General features: G+C 63.2%; 1 protein-coding gene and 1 long non-coding RNA gene across 2 annotated transcripts; both read right to left on the bottom strand.

Moving 5' to 3' along the window:
* Positions 1-676: 676 nt before the first annotated feature.
* On the bottom strand, positions 677-3729 carry Pim3 (Pim-3 proto-oncogene, serine/threonine kinase). The gene is made up of 6 exons (XM_076855510.2): positions 3454-3729; positions 3260-3369; positions 3127-3177; positions 2665-3034; positions 1878-2054; positions 677-1803 (listed from the first exon to the last, which is right to left on the bottom strand). Exons 1-6 carry the CDS (start codon positions 3536-3538, stop codon positions 1616-1618), a joined length of 981 nt encoding a protein of 326 aa, XP_076711625.1. The 5' UTR covers positions 3539-3729; the 3' UTR covers positions 677-1615.
* Positions 3730-3886: 157 nt separating this feature from the next.
* On the bottom strand, positions 3887-14954 carry LOC143397324 (uncharacterized). Its single transcript, XR_013091156.2, has 3 exons — positions 14863-14954; positions 6024-6129; positions 3887-5713 (listed from the first exon to the last, which is right to left on the bottom strand). It is a non-coding gene; the product is annotated as an uncharacterized LOC143397324 (long non-coding RNA).
* Between the last annotated feature and the right edge of the window lie 1695 nt (positions 14955-16649).

The raw sequence follows: 16649 nt of genomic DNA, 5'->3' as shown, positions 1-16649 counted from the left end.
TTCCCACTGCCCACCATGGTTCCTTGGCAGGTGGCAGGCAGGGCTCTCTGGGGGTCACAGTGACCCATTCTGAAGTCCCAGCACTGGATGCTAGTTAGTGACCACACAAGTCCCAGAGGCAGGGGACACAAGGCCAGGGGCCTACACCACATCTACCCACCAGACATACCATACCTGACCCATTCCACACCTGGACGTGGCTCCACTGGTCCCCTCCCCACACCTCTCAGCCCAGTGCCCAACCACTGCGGCTGCCTCTTGGTCAGCACTCTGACCTCATGACCCCAGGCCTGTCACCTGCACACACCAGCACTCGCCTCTGACACCTCCCATCCCTCCCACAAACTCCTACTAGTCCCAGACACAAGGGAGCACACACCTCTCCCTCTCCACACCTGAGTGACCATCTCCATCTCTCACCCAGCTGGGCCTCCTAGAGGTCAGAGGCCATTCCCAGGCAAGGCCTTCAGGCTGACAGCAGCACTGTCCTCCCACTACCCTGCTGGACCCAGCTGCCCCCAGCTGGTGCAGAGAATGGGATGACACCCAGGCCAGCACCACTGCAGGACCCTGGCCTGAGGGCGGGGACACCAGGAAGAGGCAGTCTGGGCCCCTCCTCTCAGAGCTCCCCTCTCCACCAAACACCCAGCCCAATCAACACAGGGCATCCGATCCATTATGTACAAAAAAAATTTAATTGAAATACCTGTATAAAAAATATGATCTCCAGACATCTCACACTTTCCCGATGCCTACTCACACCGGGGTCACAGAAACACGGCTGCTAAAATAAATTAAGGGCTTGAGACTCTGGCCCCCCACCCCCAGCCTTCAGAGCCAGCAAGCAGACTGTACAAGGTCAATAATTTAAAACCCACCCCGGGGCAGAGTGCCCAAGGTGGCAGAATCACCCACTCCCCTTAAGTTAGCCACTGTACAAGTCCCTCCTCCTACAGACACGGTGGGTCTGGGGACCAACTCCAGGTGCAGGAATAGAACCAGGGTCAGGGACCACACAGCCTCCCCCAACCTGCCTGCCCCTGGCCATCCCAGGGGCTTGGAGGACTGCTCAGAGGAAGTAACCTCAGCAAATAAATTAAAGAATAAATAGCCCGGCGGGCAGGGGCACCCTCCAGGGGGGTCACACCATAAATAACTGACATTGGCACGCATGGACACAGCTCGGTGGGGCAGTGGGCAGCAGAGGCCCGACGTTGCATTGCTTGTGCAGGGACATGCCCAGATGAACACCATGAGACTGGAGACAAGGAGGTGGGCTCTCCAGATCAGACACCATCAGATGGAAAGACTGCCCCCCCCCAGCGGGGCAGTAGGGTGGGAGAAGTCTCTGGTTCAAGTATCCACCCAGGGCAGGTGGGACCTTGCTTTGCCCCGAGCCATCTTTGGACAGAAGAGCTCGAGAAAACCCAGTCCCAGGGAGCAGCGTTCAAAAAGGCACTCAAAGCAAAGGAAACAGGCCCGGTGCCAAGGGCAAGGTCACCAGGGGTCAGAGGTCACTGCTTTTGCAGGAGACAGCCCAGGCAGAAGAGAAGTCAGTATTCTGGGAGGTCCGCTAAGCCCAGCGCAGCCCCCAGCAGGAAGTCCAGGCTCCTCCTCATAAGCTCTCGCTGCTGGATGTGGTGCTGGCCCCATCGTCAGTGTCCAGGGAACAAAGCTGCAGGTCACAGTTCTCAAGGGCACCCTCCTCTCCCCCCAGCATCCAGGGGTGGGCAGCAATCTGGTCCAGCGAGGGCCTCTCGGAGGGCCGCAGGGATAGACACCACTCAATGAGCTGCTGGCACTCTGTGGGGGAGAGGACAGCATCAGAGGGGCTCAACTCCCAGCCCCTCCCCGCAGCAAGATGCACAGCTACACACCTGGGGAGACCCTCCTCCGGAAGAATAGGCGGCCCCGGAGGATCTCCTCGTCCTGCTCAAAGGGGATATCACCACACACCATATCGTAGAGCAGCACACCAAGGGACCACACGGTAGCAGAGCGCCCGTGGTAGCGGTGGTAGCGGATCCACTCTGGGGGGCTGTACACCCGGGTGCCTGAGAGGACACACAGGGTCAGGCCCACACGATGGGTGCTCCCGCTAATTAGTCCTAGCCTAGCCTCAAAATCCTGCGTGTCATCAGGCTGGAAACACCCCGTGGGCCTGCCCACCGCGGAGGGACCGGCAGGGAGGGGCCAGCACGCCCCCAGCTGGCCCGACTGCGGAGGAGCGCGTCACATGAGCCAGAGCTCCAGTTTCACAACAAACAGATGCGACGGGAGCGGCCTCCCGGCTAGGCCCCGCCCCAGCCCACTACGCTGAGGGCCAGGAGGCGGGGAGCCCGGGCTTCCCCGCGCTCCGCAATGCGGGGATTTCTGCCGCGGCGCCCCCGCGCGCTGCACGCAGGCAGGGAGTCCCACGAGCGCCGCCCAGGCTCCGGGAGGGGGGCGGCAGTGGCGAACAGAAGACTGCGCCCTGCGTCATGCGCGCACCGTGGGGTTCCCAGGCTGTCACCCCAGTTCCCTAATAAAGAGATCCCAGCGCCCCAACGCGGCTCAGGGGACAGCCCAGGCGCTCCCCCGCCCCCACCCCCGCAAATCCGGAGCGGCGCGCGGCCGCTCAACAGTCGCCTGCTTCTGCCGGAACGCGGCCGCCGCGACGCTCACCGTCAAAGTCGGTGTAGACCGTGTCCTTGAGCAGCGCGCCTGAGCCAAAGTCGATGAGCTTGAGCTCGCCCGAGCGCAGGTCCACCAGCAGGTTTTCGTCCTTTATATCGCGGTGCACCACCCCGCAGCCGTGGCAGTGGCGCACGGCGGCCAGCACCTGCGCGAAGAAGCGGCGCGCCAGCGGCTCGTCTAGGGCACCGCGCTCCGTGATGAAGTCGAAGAGGTCCTGTGCCGGCTCGGGCCGCTCCAGCACCAGTAAGAAGCCGTCGGGCCGCTCGAACCAGTCCAACAGGCGGATGACGCCTCGCGCGCCGCCCGCCGCGCCCACCTTGCGCAGCAGCACCACCTCCAGGGGCACGGCCGTACCGCCCTGGGGGACAAGGCGGTCAGCGCACAAAGCCCAGGCGCGGCGGCACCCGCCCCGCGCCCGCCTGTCCATCCGTCCCGCGCCCGCGGACTTACGAGGCTACCCCACTCCGTCACTCGCTCCTTCACCACGTGCTTCACGGCCACCTGCGGAGGGGACGTGAGCGGTCAGTACCGGCAGCGGAATCGCGGCGCGGGAGAACCCGGGTCCGCCCGGCAGCCTACTCACTGGGAGTCCGTCAGCAATGCGACTGCCCGCGTAGACCGTGCCGAAGCCACCGCTGCCCAGCACGGCGCCCACCTGGTACACCTTCTCGAAGCTCTCCTTGTCCGCCTTGGCTGTGGGGACGCGCGGGCGGGTTGGTGCGGGCTAGGGCGCGCCCCCTGCCCCCGCCCCGGCCCGCCCGGCGCCCGCGCGCGTACCTGGCTGTAGGATCTTCACTGGGAGGTGGTCCACGCCACCCGGCCCGCAGAGGTGCGCCAGGGAGCCGAACTTGGAGAGCAGCATCGCGGGCGGCCTCGCGCTCTGCGCCGCCTCTCGCCGGGCCGGCGCGGACGCGGGAGGGCGGCCTCCCGGGCCGCAGCAGCCTGGCGGATCGGGCGGGCGCGCCGCACACCGGCCCTGGGGGCCCGAGGCCGGCGCTCGGCGAGGCGGGCCGCGCGGAGACCGCGTAGACGCGCAGCAGGCCGAGCGGCTCACACGCCCCGGCCGCTTCGCCCCGGGGTTTTGGGCCGCAGCGGCGCGTATCCCTCCGCGGGGGCGGGACCGACCGAGGCCCCGCCCCCTTCCGCTCGCGGCCCGCGCGGCGCTGCAGCCCGGAACCTGCCGGCGTGACGCCGGGGCAGCCGGGCTTCGCCTGCCCGGTAGACAAGGGCCGCGCAACGGGCGGGGCGCGGCGACCTGACGGGACTAGCTTGCCGTAGTGGCGTCGCGGAGGCGCACGGCGTGCAGCGGCTCCCTGCCGCGCGCTCGCTCACTCCGCGCACGCGCAGCTTGCGCGCGGGCGGTGGCCGCGCACCTCGGGAGGGGCCGCGGGAGCCAATGAGAACTGGGGTTTTGAAAGGACACCGGGACCCCAGCCAGTGGCGGCGGGGGGCGGGGCCTTCCGGCTCCGCCTACAGGCGGCTTAGAGGAAGGTCACCCGCCTGGCCGACGAGACACGCGTTTCTCTCCCCCCCCCTCCCCGCTGGGCCCCGAGAGCGCGCAGGGCAGTGGGTACCCGGCCCCGCTGATAAGAGAAGTCCTCGAAGAACCCCCGCGGTACCCCGAGGCCTTGTGTAACTTACACTGTGCGTGTACGTCACTGGCGCCTTGCGCACCCCAGTTCACGTTTCACCCGGTATGGGGAGAACCCCTCTGCTGCCGCTCCGCGGCGACCAAGTCCCCGCCTTGCCCGGGGCGCCACCTCTTCTCCCTGTTTCAGACCTCCGAACATGGCCCCAGGCCCTCCAGAACATGCCTGCCCTCCTTTGCCCTGCCAACCTGTGCCTGAGGGCTCTCATTTTGCCCCTCATCTTCTTGGCATCGCCCTGGCGGCTGTTCTCCTTTACCAGAGGGTCCTCCCCGCCTGCAGCGGTGGCTGTGATCGGGCCCTGGTCCACACGATCCTGGTAGGGACCTGAGCCTACCCATTCCCTTTTCTGTTTCTTGTCCAGACCCCAGACTCTCCAGGGTTGATATCATCCTACAGGTTGCTGCTCTCTGTCCAGTCCAAAGTCACTGACCTAGGAGCAACTCAGGACTCTGGGTGTGAGTGGCCATCTGCCAGCTCCCCTGGCCCCAAGAGTGAGTTAAGGGCTGTGGGACCAAAGGAACCATTGTCAGGTGCTCCCAGTAGGTGTCCAGGCAGGGATCCTAGCACTGTGGGGCTGTTCTAGCCCCCTGGGCTGACCCTGCACACGCCTGTCTTGGGCTTCCCTCAGCACCTCCAGCTGCCCAAGCCTGGCTGCCATCCTTCACCAGCACTAGCACTTTCCTTCCACTGGTCCCAGTGACCCCCACCCAGCCTTTCTAAGGGTCCTGTAGCCTTGCGCTAGCAGAGGGCCAGCTCAGGACCCTCTGTGACTCAGAAGCCCCTGTGTAGCTCTCACCCCATCTGCCCAGAGCTGGGGACCCAGCCTTGCTTGTCTCTTCCTGCTCTTTGGCCTGTGTTCCTCCCTCTCGGCCCTAGGGGCTCTGACTGGCCTTTTTCTGTAGTGTGGTCCATGAGGGCAGGGCCAGGGCTGGCCATTTAAACCAGGGCCTCCCATGCCAGCCAGCACAGGGCCCCCCCCACAGGGTTAAGTCCCAGGTAGGGTGCCCAAGCCCACCTCTCTGCAGACAAGGCAGGAGGGGCTGTTGTCCACTGCAGGTCCTTACAGAGGACAGGCTGAGGCTCCCTCCCCTATGACAGGACAGCCAGGCTCTACTGGACCTTGGACCTTCAGACTGGGGAGGGTGGCAGTGCTGGAGAACAGTCTGGGATCCGGGTGGTGGCCGTGGCAGGTCCTGATGGAGGGGTCAACACCTGGGAGGAGCTGCGTCCCTGGTCCCTTCACAGTGGGCCACTATCCACTGTGTGAGTCTCCAGGCCAGTGCCCCCACCCCGTCCTAGCTGTCACTCAGGCTGGTCTCAGTCACTTTTGGGAGACCAGGATCTGGGGTGATGCTATAGTTTAGATGTGAGTCGTCCTCCAGAAGCTCCTGTGTGAGACAGTGCAAAAGAGGTTAGAGGACAAGTGGTGGGTGACCAGGGCCTTTCCCCAGTTAGCCTCCATCCTCTGCTGAGGATCACCTGGGAGTAACCCTGGGGAGTTAGGGTGTAGCTGGAACGTGCCCTTGGGGTGTGGTCCCAGGTGAGGGGAACTCACCCTCTCCCCCCACCGCTCTCCCTCCCTCCCTCCCTCTCTGTCTCTTTCTACCCCCCCCCCGCCCCCACCCCTCTCTGCTTCCTTGTGGCTGTGTCCTGGGCTTCCTTTCTACCCCACTCTTGTGCCATGATGTCCTACCTCACCTCAGGCCCCAAAGGATGGATCTGCCGTCTGTGAACTGAGACCGCTGAACCTGTGCCAATAAACTTTTTTTTCCTCTGAAATTGTTCTTGTCGGGTCTTTTGGTCACTGCAGAAAAAACAAAAAACAAAAAAAAAAAAACTGACTGAAACAGGAAGGTAAGCTCCCCTGTGGACAGGTGGGCTGGAGACCCCGAGCCCCCTGCAGAGCTCCTCTTGTGCAAGACTCCAGAGGGCTCTCGGACTGGGGAGGGGTCTTGCAGCCTGGTCCTGGAGGCAGACAGGAGGCAGCCTTTCCTGGGGTGGTGGGCCCCCTAGCCCTTCTCTCCCAGCATAGGTGTGTGCGGTGGGTCCACTTTTCCACACGCCTGTGTGGTCTGTGGCCTCATCTGGACTCAGAATGGAGCCTCGTCCCCACCTGCCAGGGGCTGCCCATCCAACATCAGGCCTCCTTCCTTCTCCATTTCTGGTCTAAGGAGTGGCTGTGGGGGACCTCATGGTTCTGCCTGTGTGGCCACCGAAGACACCATGACTGGGGCAGAGCCCTGGGGACCCCTGTGTCTGGCCCTGCCCCTGCCCAGGGCGGGGCATGATCTGTTCCACTTCTCAGCTTGGCAAACAGAGGCTCTGCCTTTCTGTTCAGGGAGCCAGGCTCAGTCTCAGAGATGTGTGGGTGGGCTTTTACCCTGGACTTGGCCCCTGGGGTATGACCCTAGGTCACACCTGCCACATAGGTCCCTCCTGGCCAAGGCCCACACAGAGCCAAGTACCAGTCCCCACCTGTGTTTTCCTGGTCCCTGGAAGGCCCATCCAGTGGACCTTAAAAATAGCTCTGGGCCCATGAGCAGGTGTGGCCCATGGGCACAGAGCTGGGGCTCTCCTACAGGCAGAGAGGCCAGCAGGGCCAGTGTTGACTGGGAGCCCCATTGGATGTCCTGCTGAGAGGGGCAGCCTCACAGAGAACCTGGGGCCTCCACCTGCCTGTCCCCAAAGCAGGCGTTTCCCCAAAAGGGGGCTTGAGGAGCAGACCCAGCTCACAGCATCCTTGCCCTGCAGTGGTGTGGACACCATGCACAGTCAGTCCCACAGGGTCACCCTGTCCTGCTGTCGCCGTGGTGACAGGAGCCAGGTTGGCCTCCCTGGATTGGGGAAGAAGGGAGGGTGGGATGGAGGGCAGCCCCAGATCCTCTTAGTCTCTCTCTCTTTCTTTCTTTCTTTCTTTCTTTCTTTTTTTTTAGAGAGAGAGAATTTTAATATTTATTTATTTTTTAGTTTTCGGCAGACACAACGTCTTTGTATGTGGTGCTGAGGATCGAACCTGGGCCGCACGCATGCCAGGCGAGCGCGCTACTGCTGGAGCCACATCCCCAGCCCCGTGTCTCTCTCTCTCTCTCTCTCTCTCTCTCTCCCTCTCTCTCCCCCTCTCTCTCTCTCACACACACACACACACACACACACACACGTCCGTGCACACACATCACCACTCACACACACAGGTACTCTTGCTCAGGACAACTTGGGAACACACAGATTTCCTGCTAAGCTGGGCGTCACAGAGGGGACAGTGGGGTGAGTACACTTGAGGGTGCCTCCCCCACACTCTCCCAGCTACCCTTCTCTGTCCTGTGTCCTTTAAGCATTGTGGGCCCTCTTCTCCCTTCCCTGGGGTCTGTCCACCCCAGTCCCACGCCAGTGATGGGGTCTCCTTAATCTGTGTCCAGTTGCCCTGGACGGACCACAGGCCATCTTTGACATCTCTCCAGCTTGGGTGTGTCCAGTTCTCGCTGCCCCTCCCCCACCAGGGCTTGTGGCTGTGTCACCTCTCATGCCTCCTTCCCAAGGGCCCCTTTGTTCCCCTCCAGCCTGGTTTGGGCTCCAGTATGTGCCCCCTCGGCTGTCAGGGTCGGTCCCAGTGACAGTCAGGCACAGTAGGACACCCAGCACCCTGACCTTGGTTTCCACTTCAGGACTCCTGGCCTGGCCTGGGCTGATTCCTCCCCAGCCCTCAAGGCCCAGTTGGCACTGGTTCCACACTTGGCCCCTGGTGCTCCAGGCTGGGCACTGTGTAGTCTAACCCCTCCTGAGCGTGGCCCTGACCAGCTGGGTCAGCACCACGCAGGCCCACTGCACACCCTGTGCGGGCACCCAGGGTGGCTGCCAGGTGACACTGACTGGGAGTGGTATTCTCAGGACACAGAAGGAACAGGTGGCACCCTTTCCCCTCCTGCCTCCACACTCCTTGGCACAGCCGCTCACCCGCGGGGAGAAGAGCTGGAGAGGCTGGTCGGGTTTTGCAACAGCCCCCAGAGGCTTGGGAGTGCTAGGAGAGGGCTCGGGAGGAACTGGGAAGGCAGCCCGCGTGAACTCTGGCCCAGCTGCGGCCACGGAGGGTTGGAAGCTGTTGCCCCCTTGGTGTTACCCTGCTGCCATTGAGCGGTGCTCACCCCAAGCCACCCTTTAGCCTGAGCCTATATGTGTGGATGGCCACCTGTCCTCACCTGATCCTGCAAAGCAGGGTGCCATGGAATGTCCAGGCTCAAACAGGGTCCCTGACAGCCGAGTGGGCAAGGTGACCCAGCTGGGTTCAGCAGCCCGGAGAGGGACTGCAAGGGCCCTGTGGCAGCAGGCCTGAACTGGGCATTGGGTGGGGCAGGTGCTTCTCCATCAAGCACTGTGGCCTCTGGTTAGGGCCAGGCTACCCGCAGCTTTGGGCTGGACCACATTGGGCCAACTTGGTCGGCACCTCCTGCAGTGCCTTCCCTGGCTCACCTTTGGGGACATCCCCTGATCCCAGCCTGGGTTCCCTCTGCCCAGGCCCTGCTCATGACCCAGCTAAGGCCTCGACCTGCCATGACCTGGCCTGGAATGGCAGCTCATGCCCAGCCCCTCCCATCCTGTCTCCCTGTCTGCAGAATGAGGCCTGTGCAAGCCTGTGGCTGACAGGCACTTCCACCGCACACAATAGGTGCCTCATAGGTGTGGCTAAGGAGGATGTAGCTGTCTCTGCAGGCACAGACCCCAGAACCTCATCAATAGAGTCCTGTGGCTTCCTAGGACAAGTTGGCCTCAGGGCCCAACATGGCCCAGCCACCTCTGGGGAGATGCTCAAGGCCAGTGAGCTACCGCTGGTGGGAGCCAGGGTGACTCCTCCTACTTGTTCTACAGGGTCCACAGGGGCTGAGGTGCAGGGCTGCCTCTGCTGACACACCCTGACCCCTTGAGTGGCTGAGACTCCAGGTGCCACAGCAGCGAATCCCCAGGGGTCCAGAGGGGTTTGCGTGTGGCCTCAGGGGAGCTCAGAGCCTGCAGGCCCAAGTCAGCAGGAGCACAGCTCCCCTCACTCGGGGCTCCTTGGAGGGAACCTAGCTTTCCTGAGTCTCCAAGTTTGGGTAGAAGAGGGGGCAGGTGGGGGCAAAGAACTTGCCCAGAGGCCCAGCACCTGGCTAGGGCTGGGGCCATAACTGGCCAAGGGTTGGGATCAGGGCTATGCAGTTTGGAGTCAATCAGGTGGTTTCCCAGAGGGGTAGGGGCTCATGACCTGAGTCCTAGCGGCTTCTGGAACCCTGGAGCCTGGAACTTGCAGCAGCAGTGATGAGAAGTTCTGAAGCTGCTGTGGATGGTCCTAGGACTGGCCCCAGGTGGTGCCTGGACCCCAGCAGGTCACAAAGGAACCCCTCTCTTGGTGAACCCCAGGAATCACGGCCTCAGCAAACATTCCCCCAAATGTGGGCTTGGACATGATTATGACCTTGGATGTGCCCGTTTAGTGAGCACTTTGCTGCATACCTGCCTGGGCTGCCCATGTCAGCCCCGGGGGGCACTGTTGTCCCACCCCCTTGTGCATGTGGTCAGAGACAGCAGTGGCCCTGGCAGGAGGAAGAACTTCAGGAGCAGGATGAGACTGTGTCTGGCAGCTGGCCCTGCCGTGCACTCAGAGAGGAGTGCTGCTGCCAGAGCATGAACTCTGCCCAGGAACAGGTCAGGCCTGGATGCAGCAAGACAGATAGCAGCTTCAGATGAGGCCCAGCGGCCCCTCCCTGCCAGCCCACACAGTCTGGGGCTTGCAAGCCTGTGGGTCTCCATCTTTAATGGCTCAGAAATGGGCCGGGGCATGGTGGGGGCAGCCAGCGGTTCTAAGCAAGAACAAGTAGGACCCAGAGTTCTGCTGGAGGAGCACTAGAATAGCACTGGTGTGTTTCCCCAGAGCTCAGCACCTATGGGGCACCTGATGCAGGAGGCCCCCTCGCCTGGCCCCTCTCTTCTCAGGCCTTTGGGCAGGGACTGGATCCAGCAGCCACAGCCTGGAGCCAGGTCAGGCTGGGGCAGGTGTGGGAGCCCATAAAGCTGATGCTGCCTTCAGGCTGTGCTGTTGTTCCCCAAGGAGCTTCCAGCCCCACCTCTGCCAGATGGACCCAGGTCTGGCTCCTGGGAGGGGCTCCCGGCAGGCAGTAAGCGGCACTAGGAGCACCTGGGTCCCAGGATGCAGCAGTGCATCAGGGGCTGGGGGAAGAGGAGGCTGCAGCAAGGGTGCCCGCTCTGGGACCAGCTGGACGATGTACACACGGCCCAGTGCTCACCTGGGAAAAGTTGTGGACACAGGTGTGTTGTTCCCTGCACCCTGGTCCAGACTGAGCAGCCACCAGAGGGCTTGGGATGTCCTCCACACCAGACTGGCTGTCCCAGCTGCCAGCCTGAGAGTACCAAGCACAGCACCTCTCCAGGACACTCCTGGCAGCACAGTTGGCTGGGCTCTGGGCACCCAGAGCACACGGGGTGTGTGAGGTGAGCTGACCAAGACCTGGAGGCACCCCTCAGCAGAGGCTGGCTTCCCTTCTGGGCTGGCTGGAGGCTTCTCCGCCCACCCCCTTCACTTCCCAAGAACAGGGAAGTGGCCCTGCGGGTGGAACACAGTCCAGCCACTTCTGAGCTGAATGCCCTGCCAGGACCTACCTCATGGCCCTGGATCAGAGTGGGCTGGCAGAGTCTGGGTCAGAGATGGGGCTGGGGCAGGTTCCCTCCCTAGCCTCAGTGGACCCCTCTGAGCACTCCCAAAGGCAGACTCCAGCCTACACTCATGGGGCAGGCGGGGTCCAGAGCTCTGGCAGCCTGGGCCCCGCCTCCTCTAGCCTCTGGTAGGTCCTTGGGGCCAGCAGAGCACAGGGACGCACAGATGGATGGGGGCTCAAGGACAGCAGGACAGGGCCGGGAAGAACTGCCCGCTGAGCTTGGCAGGGCCCCTGACATCCCCCAGAGGGTGCCCTTCGTGGGGAGGCCGCCACAGCTCCACTCTTCTCCCTGGGGTGGGCGGAGAAGCCTCCAGGCCAGGCCAGAAGGGAAGCCAGCCTCTGCTGAGGGGTGCCTCCAGGTCTTGGTCAGCTCACCTCACACACCCCGTGTGCTCTGGGTGCCCAGAGCCCAGCCAACTGTGCTGCCAGGAGTGTCCTGGAGAGGTGCTGTGCTTGGTACTCTCAGGCTGGCAGCTGGGACAGCCAGTCTGGTGTGGAGGACATCCCAAGCACTCTGGTGGCTGCTCAGTCTGGACCAGGGTGCAGGGAACAACGCACCTGTGTCCACAACTTTTCCCAGGTGAGCACTGGGCCGTGTGTACATCGTCCAGCTGGCCCCAGAGCGGGCACCCTTGCTGCAGCCTCCTCTTCCCCCAGCCCCTGATGCACTGCAGAGAGCCAGGCCATCCCAGCCACCTTGGGGTCACCAGGTAAGGGGCAGGGCCTCCAGTCTTGCAGCCCTGGACTCCACCTCTCTTCCAGAAAGGAGATGGGTGGCCTCATTTGGGTGGCCAAGGGCTGGACACCTAGGGTCTTGCCAAATGTCCAATGTCCAGATGGGAAGCCTAAGGCCCAGGGAGAGGTCACTGTGTTTTCTTCTGCTACGACCTAAGTGGGGTATCTGAGTCACAGCAAGGGTGGGGCAGGACCTCATGGCCCCCCTGTGTGGATCTCTCCACAAGATTCAGGGTCTAGTCCTCTCTGCCTGTGAAATGGTGGCCCGGAGAGCCAGGCGAGGCAAGAGATGGGCAGGACAGGCAGTGAGGGTGTGGGCGGCACTGGCGAGGAAGAAGGGCAGGGCTCTGGCATGCTGGGGAGGGGGTGCAGACTGGCCTCCTGGCCCCACATTCCTGGCCAGGCACAGGAAGCTCAGAGCTGAGTCACTGCCCAGACATGGAAAGAATGGTAGGAATTCTGCACTTTCACTCTCTGGCTGGCCTCCCCACCCCCAAGAAATTCCCCATCCCAGCTTCATGCAGGCCCTGGGCCACTTTCCACCCAGAACCTCTGCCTTCTCTGACCTCGGTGGGTGCTTGGGTCCCATAGGACTCTCTGCTGGAGGCTGTGAGGCCTGGTCGAGGCCTGTCCACAGCACACCTGCTTGTGTCCTCGCTGCCTGCTGCAGGCCTCCAAGGACCTGCTGGGGCTGGTGGTGCTGCAGGTGTGAGCTGTTTGGGGTTCCCGTGCCCTTTGCTCCTGGGTCAGTGCTGGCTAACTTTGCTGAGCCTGCTGCCCACCTGGCTCACACCTGTCCTGTCTGCCCCTCTGCATATTCCCCCTCCCAGACGGCCTCGTGCTGTCCCTGGCTGGGGTGTGTTTTCCTGGGATACCCGCCTCTTGGGGAGAGGGTGGGTGGTGGGGGGTTGGGCTGCAGGTAGACCAGGGCATCGGGGTTGAGCAGGCAGCCTGCCCCGCACCCAGCCTCAGGGCCACTGCCACCTGAGCAAGTGGCTTGTCTGGGTTCAGGACTGAGCAGTGCCAGCAAGAGGAGAAGGAGACCCACAGGGTCCCTCAGGGTCTGATGGGGCCAGGGGCAGGGGTGATCTGCCCTTTGGAGTCCTGACTGACCGCTGAGGCCAACCCCTGTCCACATCTGCTCAGGAGTACAGGCACACATCCACCAGGTGATGCTGGGAAGGGGCCCCTGTTTGAGATGGGGGCTGCCCAGAGAAAGAGAACCAGCTTTTTGCTCCAGCTGGTCCCTTGGGGAAAGAGCCATCCAGCTGAGCAGGTAGGTCCGGGCCCAGCATCCCCGGGCACAGAGGTGCCCACCTGGCCCACTCACAGTCACGTCTCTCCAGAACTCCTGCAGCCTAGGACATACGAACCCACACTGGCGCTTTGCCCAGCAGGTGGGATGGGCCACCAGGCCCCATCTCTCCTCTCTGCCTTTTGTGCCCCGTCTTGGCCACACCCTCATCTGGGTGACTTTGCCCGAGGCAGTGGGAGGGAAGCCCTGACTCTTGGTTTCTGGGACGCACCTTTTTGGGGTTTCGACCTGGCCCTGGTGTCTCCCAGGTGGGTGAGTCAGCTTCTTTGGGACCCCAGGGCAGAGGCTGCCCAGGGACAGCCAGAATGGCACTCACTCAGCCATCGCCTGCTGCACCATCCCTACGGCTCCTCGGGCCCTGCCTGTCCCCACAGGCCCGCACCCCTGTCCACTGTCCTATGCCCTACGGGGCCCTACTCACTCCTCACAGCCTCTGGAGCTGTCTCTGAAGTGTCCCTGCCCTGCTCACAGCCCTTCCTGGCTCCCTGGGTCTCCTCCACTGTCCTCCAACGTGAGGACCACGGGCTCCCCGGGAGGACCTGTCCTTACCAGCTCCCAGGATCCCCCACCAATGCTGTTCGCCCATAGGACCTAACACCTGCTCTTTCCCACGCCATCTCAGCCTCAACCTGGCCGAGAGCCCTGTTGCTCAAGGCTGGCTGGCAAGCCATGGGGTGTGTGCCGGCTTGGACTGGGCTCAGGTCTAGGGGTGGGGCCCTTCCAGGTCCTGCGTCAGGGTGGACCATAGCTTGTCATAGTGGGGGAGCAGCGCAGCAGAGCCGAGCACCAAGTCCATACCCTCAGACTGCCCACCAGCCCTGGCCCCGTCCTCCTCTGGGTCCTGACTTACAGAGGGGAAACTGAGGCTCAGGAAGGCAAAGTGGCCACAGGGGAGCCAGTCTGGGTGGCCACACCTGAGTCAGTCCAGGACCAGGAGTGAGCAGGCAGGGCAGAGCCCTGGCCCTGTGGGGCTGGCATCTCTCTGGGAAGGATTTGCGATCAGGGAGGAGGCGAGGCCACTGCTGGGGCAGGAGTGTCAGGAGGAGCTGTCCTGGACAGAGGGCTTGGGGTGGGAGGAAGTGGGGCAATTCAAGGGAAGAAGGAGCCGGTCCAGCTGGGTTAAGGGACTGCAGCCGAGAGTCTGTCTCTGAGACCTCAGCAGAGGTGACTAGTGGCCTCTTGGGCATGGAGCCTCTCTGTGAGACCTGGGCAGGGGCAACATGGAGCTGGCCAAGCCACTTCAGCCTCAGGTAGCCGACAGACTGGCCTTGCTTCAGCCACTTCAAGGGCTCTGGAGGGCACTGACGGCGGCCTGTGGGCGGAACCAGAGGTGGGGCTGTGGAGCTGGGTCTTGGCCTCCCCAGGGACTGGGCCCCAGCCAGGTCTGGCCTCTTAGTGGGGCCTGTTGGCAACCCAGCCTGATCCCACCCACTGTGGTATGTCCACGTCCCCATCAATGCATCGCTGACCTGTGAGGGCGGGTGGAGTGCCTGCTTGGGCCCTGTCCACCTGCCTGCCAGACTCCCTCTGGCCTATCTATCAAGGCTCAGCACCCAGACCTGCCCTGCCACTCCCAGTAAGCGAATGCCCCCGCCGGTGGCCACCTGCCCATCATGCTGCCGTAGGTGATGCCCATGACGCAGGCTGTGGCCTCTGTCCCGCCTGCCTCCTGGTGGGCCCCTCCGCAAATCCAGGTGAGCAAGCACAGACACACCCCCACACACCTCCCGCATCTGGTCAGACCAGTTCTGCACACCTGGCCAGTCCTTCCTCTGCTATGACTCACATGTGTGCCTGCTGTGTCCATGTCCTCACTGTCCTGGTGACCCCCCAGCCTCCGTTCCTCACTGGTGAGCTAGGCACTACTGTCCACCTCAAGGCCCTTTGGAGCCTGAGATACACCTCACAGCTGGGGAAGGGGAAGGGCTGTCCCTAGACTTCCCAGTGCAGCTGAGTGGCCTTGGAAGTGCACTCACCCCGCCACCATCCACACCCCTGCCCCCTGAGGCCCTTCTGGCAAGGGGCCCGGCCAGGCCCTCTTCTCTGAGCTCAGCCCAGAGGACCTGAGAAGGGGCTGCAGCAGACCCCTAGTGTGTATGGAGCAGGCCTAGCAGGGCAGCTGCCCCACGGGACCCTCAGCAGCTATAGACAGGGGTGGGGTCTCTGAGCAGGGTTGATGGGTGGGGGCATTGTGGATAGACCAGTGGGGCAGGGCAGCCTGGGATACAATGGGCCCTTGTCCCTCACCAGGCTCCGGGCACCCTGAGCAAACACACACCCTGTTCTTGCCGCACACCGTGTCCCCAGCTGGCCGTGGCTCAGGGCCAGTGGGCAGGGCAGCCCAGGCAGGACGTGCAGCACGAAGGTCCCTGTCCGAAGCCTGCAGACTCCACGGAGCCCTCCTCGCCACACCTCCTGGGTGCTGGGCCCTCCCCTGCCTAGGCTTCCCGGGGCGGGGGAGGACTCACCAGCTCCCCGCAGCCCTGCAGGTTCCTTTGGGGCGGCTGTCTCCACTGGCTCTGGGGACCTGGCCTTAGCCCTGGGCTTCCTCTGGAGTCTGGCGGTGACAGAGGCCAGGCTGCACAGTCCTGGTTCTAGTCCTGAAGAGGGCATCCTTCCTGGGTGCTGATGCTGTCTGGACAGTGAGTGGCAGCCACGGAATGACCCTGCCAGGGCTCCTGGCTCCCCCCCCAAGGGCTCTCCATCAGTCCCAGAACTGCCCCAAGGCAGGGTGGCCAGGTCCCCAATCTACACTAGAAAGAGCCCTGGTCAGGAAAGGGGGTCAGGACAGGGACAGGCTCTTCCCCAAGGGCCTGGGCAGGGGCTGGGAGAAGAAGGGGTCCACCAGGGCTGGGCTGCTATTTGGGCCGGTGGGAACCTCAGATTCTGCCCAGCTGGGGGGACAGAGGGCTGGAGGGCAGAGGTCACTGGGCGATGGGCGCAGCGGGTGTTGGGTGGCTTCCACATCCAATGGCCTTCTCTCGCCTCACATCACTCCAGCCACAGGAAACACGGCCCGTTTACACCAAGTGACGCGCCCGAGCCATCTCACCACTGGGTGACAGTGTACCTGAGGGAGACACCTCAGGGGGCAGACAGTGAGAGGCACAGGCCCAGGGCCCAGGCTGGAGGGCAGCCGGTGCTGAGGGCCCTCAGGGACCCCCTGCCACCCTGAGGCACAGACGCTGATGGTAGGGCCCAGGCATGAGAAGGGCCCCAAGAGAGGGCCATGTCACCCTGCCCACAGGGCTGCTCCATGGGTCCCAGAGCTGCCGTCTGTTCCCAGGACTGATGGTGGCCAAGCTGGCCAGTCTCATGAAGTGTCAAGTGCTGAGGCAGCCATAGGGTGGGCACTGTGCTCAGCTTGAGCCCGCCTCCTGCTGGCTGGGTGCCTGGACGCTGCACAGGGGCAGGACAGGGTACACTGAGACTCCGTTGAGCCCACAGGAGGACAGAAGAGCCTCTGTCACTCAGTGACCCAGTGCCAGCCACACTAACCACGGAGGACATGGGCCCAGAGGCTAACCAGCCCCAGGGCAGGGCCCTCACTTACAGCCTAGACATCCTGAGCCT

This window comes from Callospermophilus lateralis, chromosome 4 (assembly GCF_048772815.1).
Source record: "Callospermophilus lateralis isolate mCalLat2 chromosome 4, mCalLat2.hap1, whole genome shotgun sequence".
In the NCBI taxonomy this organism is placed as follows: domain Eukaryota; kingdom Metazoa; phylum Chordata; class Mammalia; order Rodentia; family Sciuridae; genus Callospermophilus; species Callospermophilus lateralis.
The sequence above is the reverse complement of the archived record's forward strand: the minus strand, read 5'-3'. Positions and strand labels throughout refer to the sequence as shown.

Coding starts and splice junctions, on each gene's coding strand:
- Pim3 (XM_076855510.2), bottom strand. CDS start 3,538: ATGCTGCTCTCCAAGTTCGGCTCCCTGGCGCACCTCTGCGGGCCGGGT. Junction 3,178..3,259: donor GCATTGCTGACGGACTCCCA/GTGAGTAGGCTG, acceptor TCCCCTCCGCAG/GTGGCCGTGAAGCACGTGGT. Junction 2,055..2,664: donor GGTCTACACCGACTTTGACG/GTGAGCGTCGCG, acceptor GTGTCCTCTCAG/GCACCCGGGTGTACAGCCCC.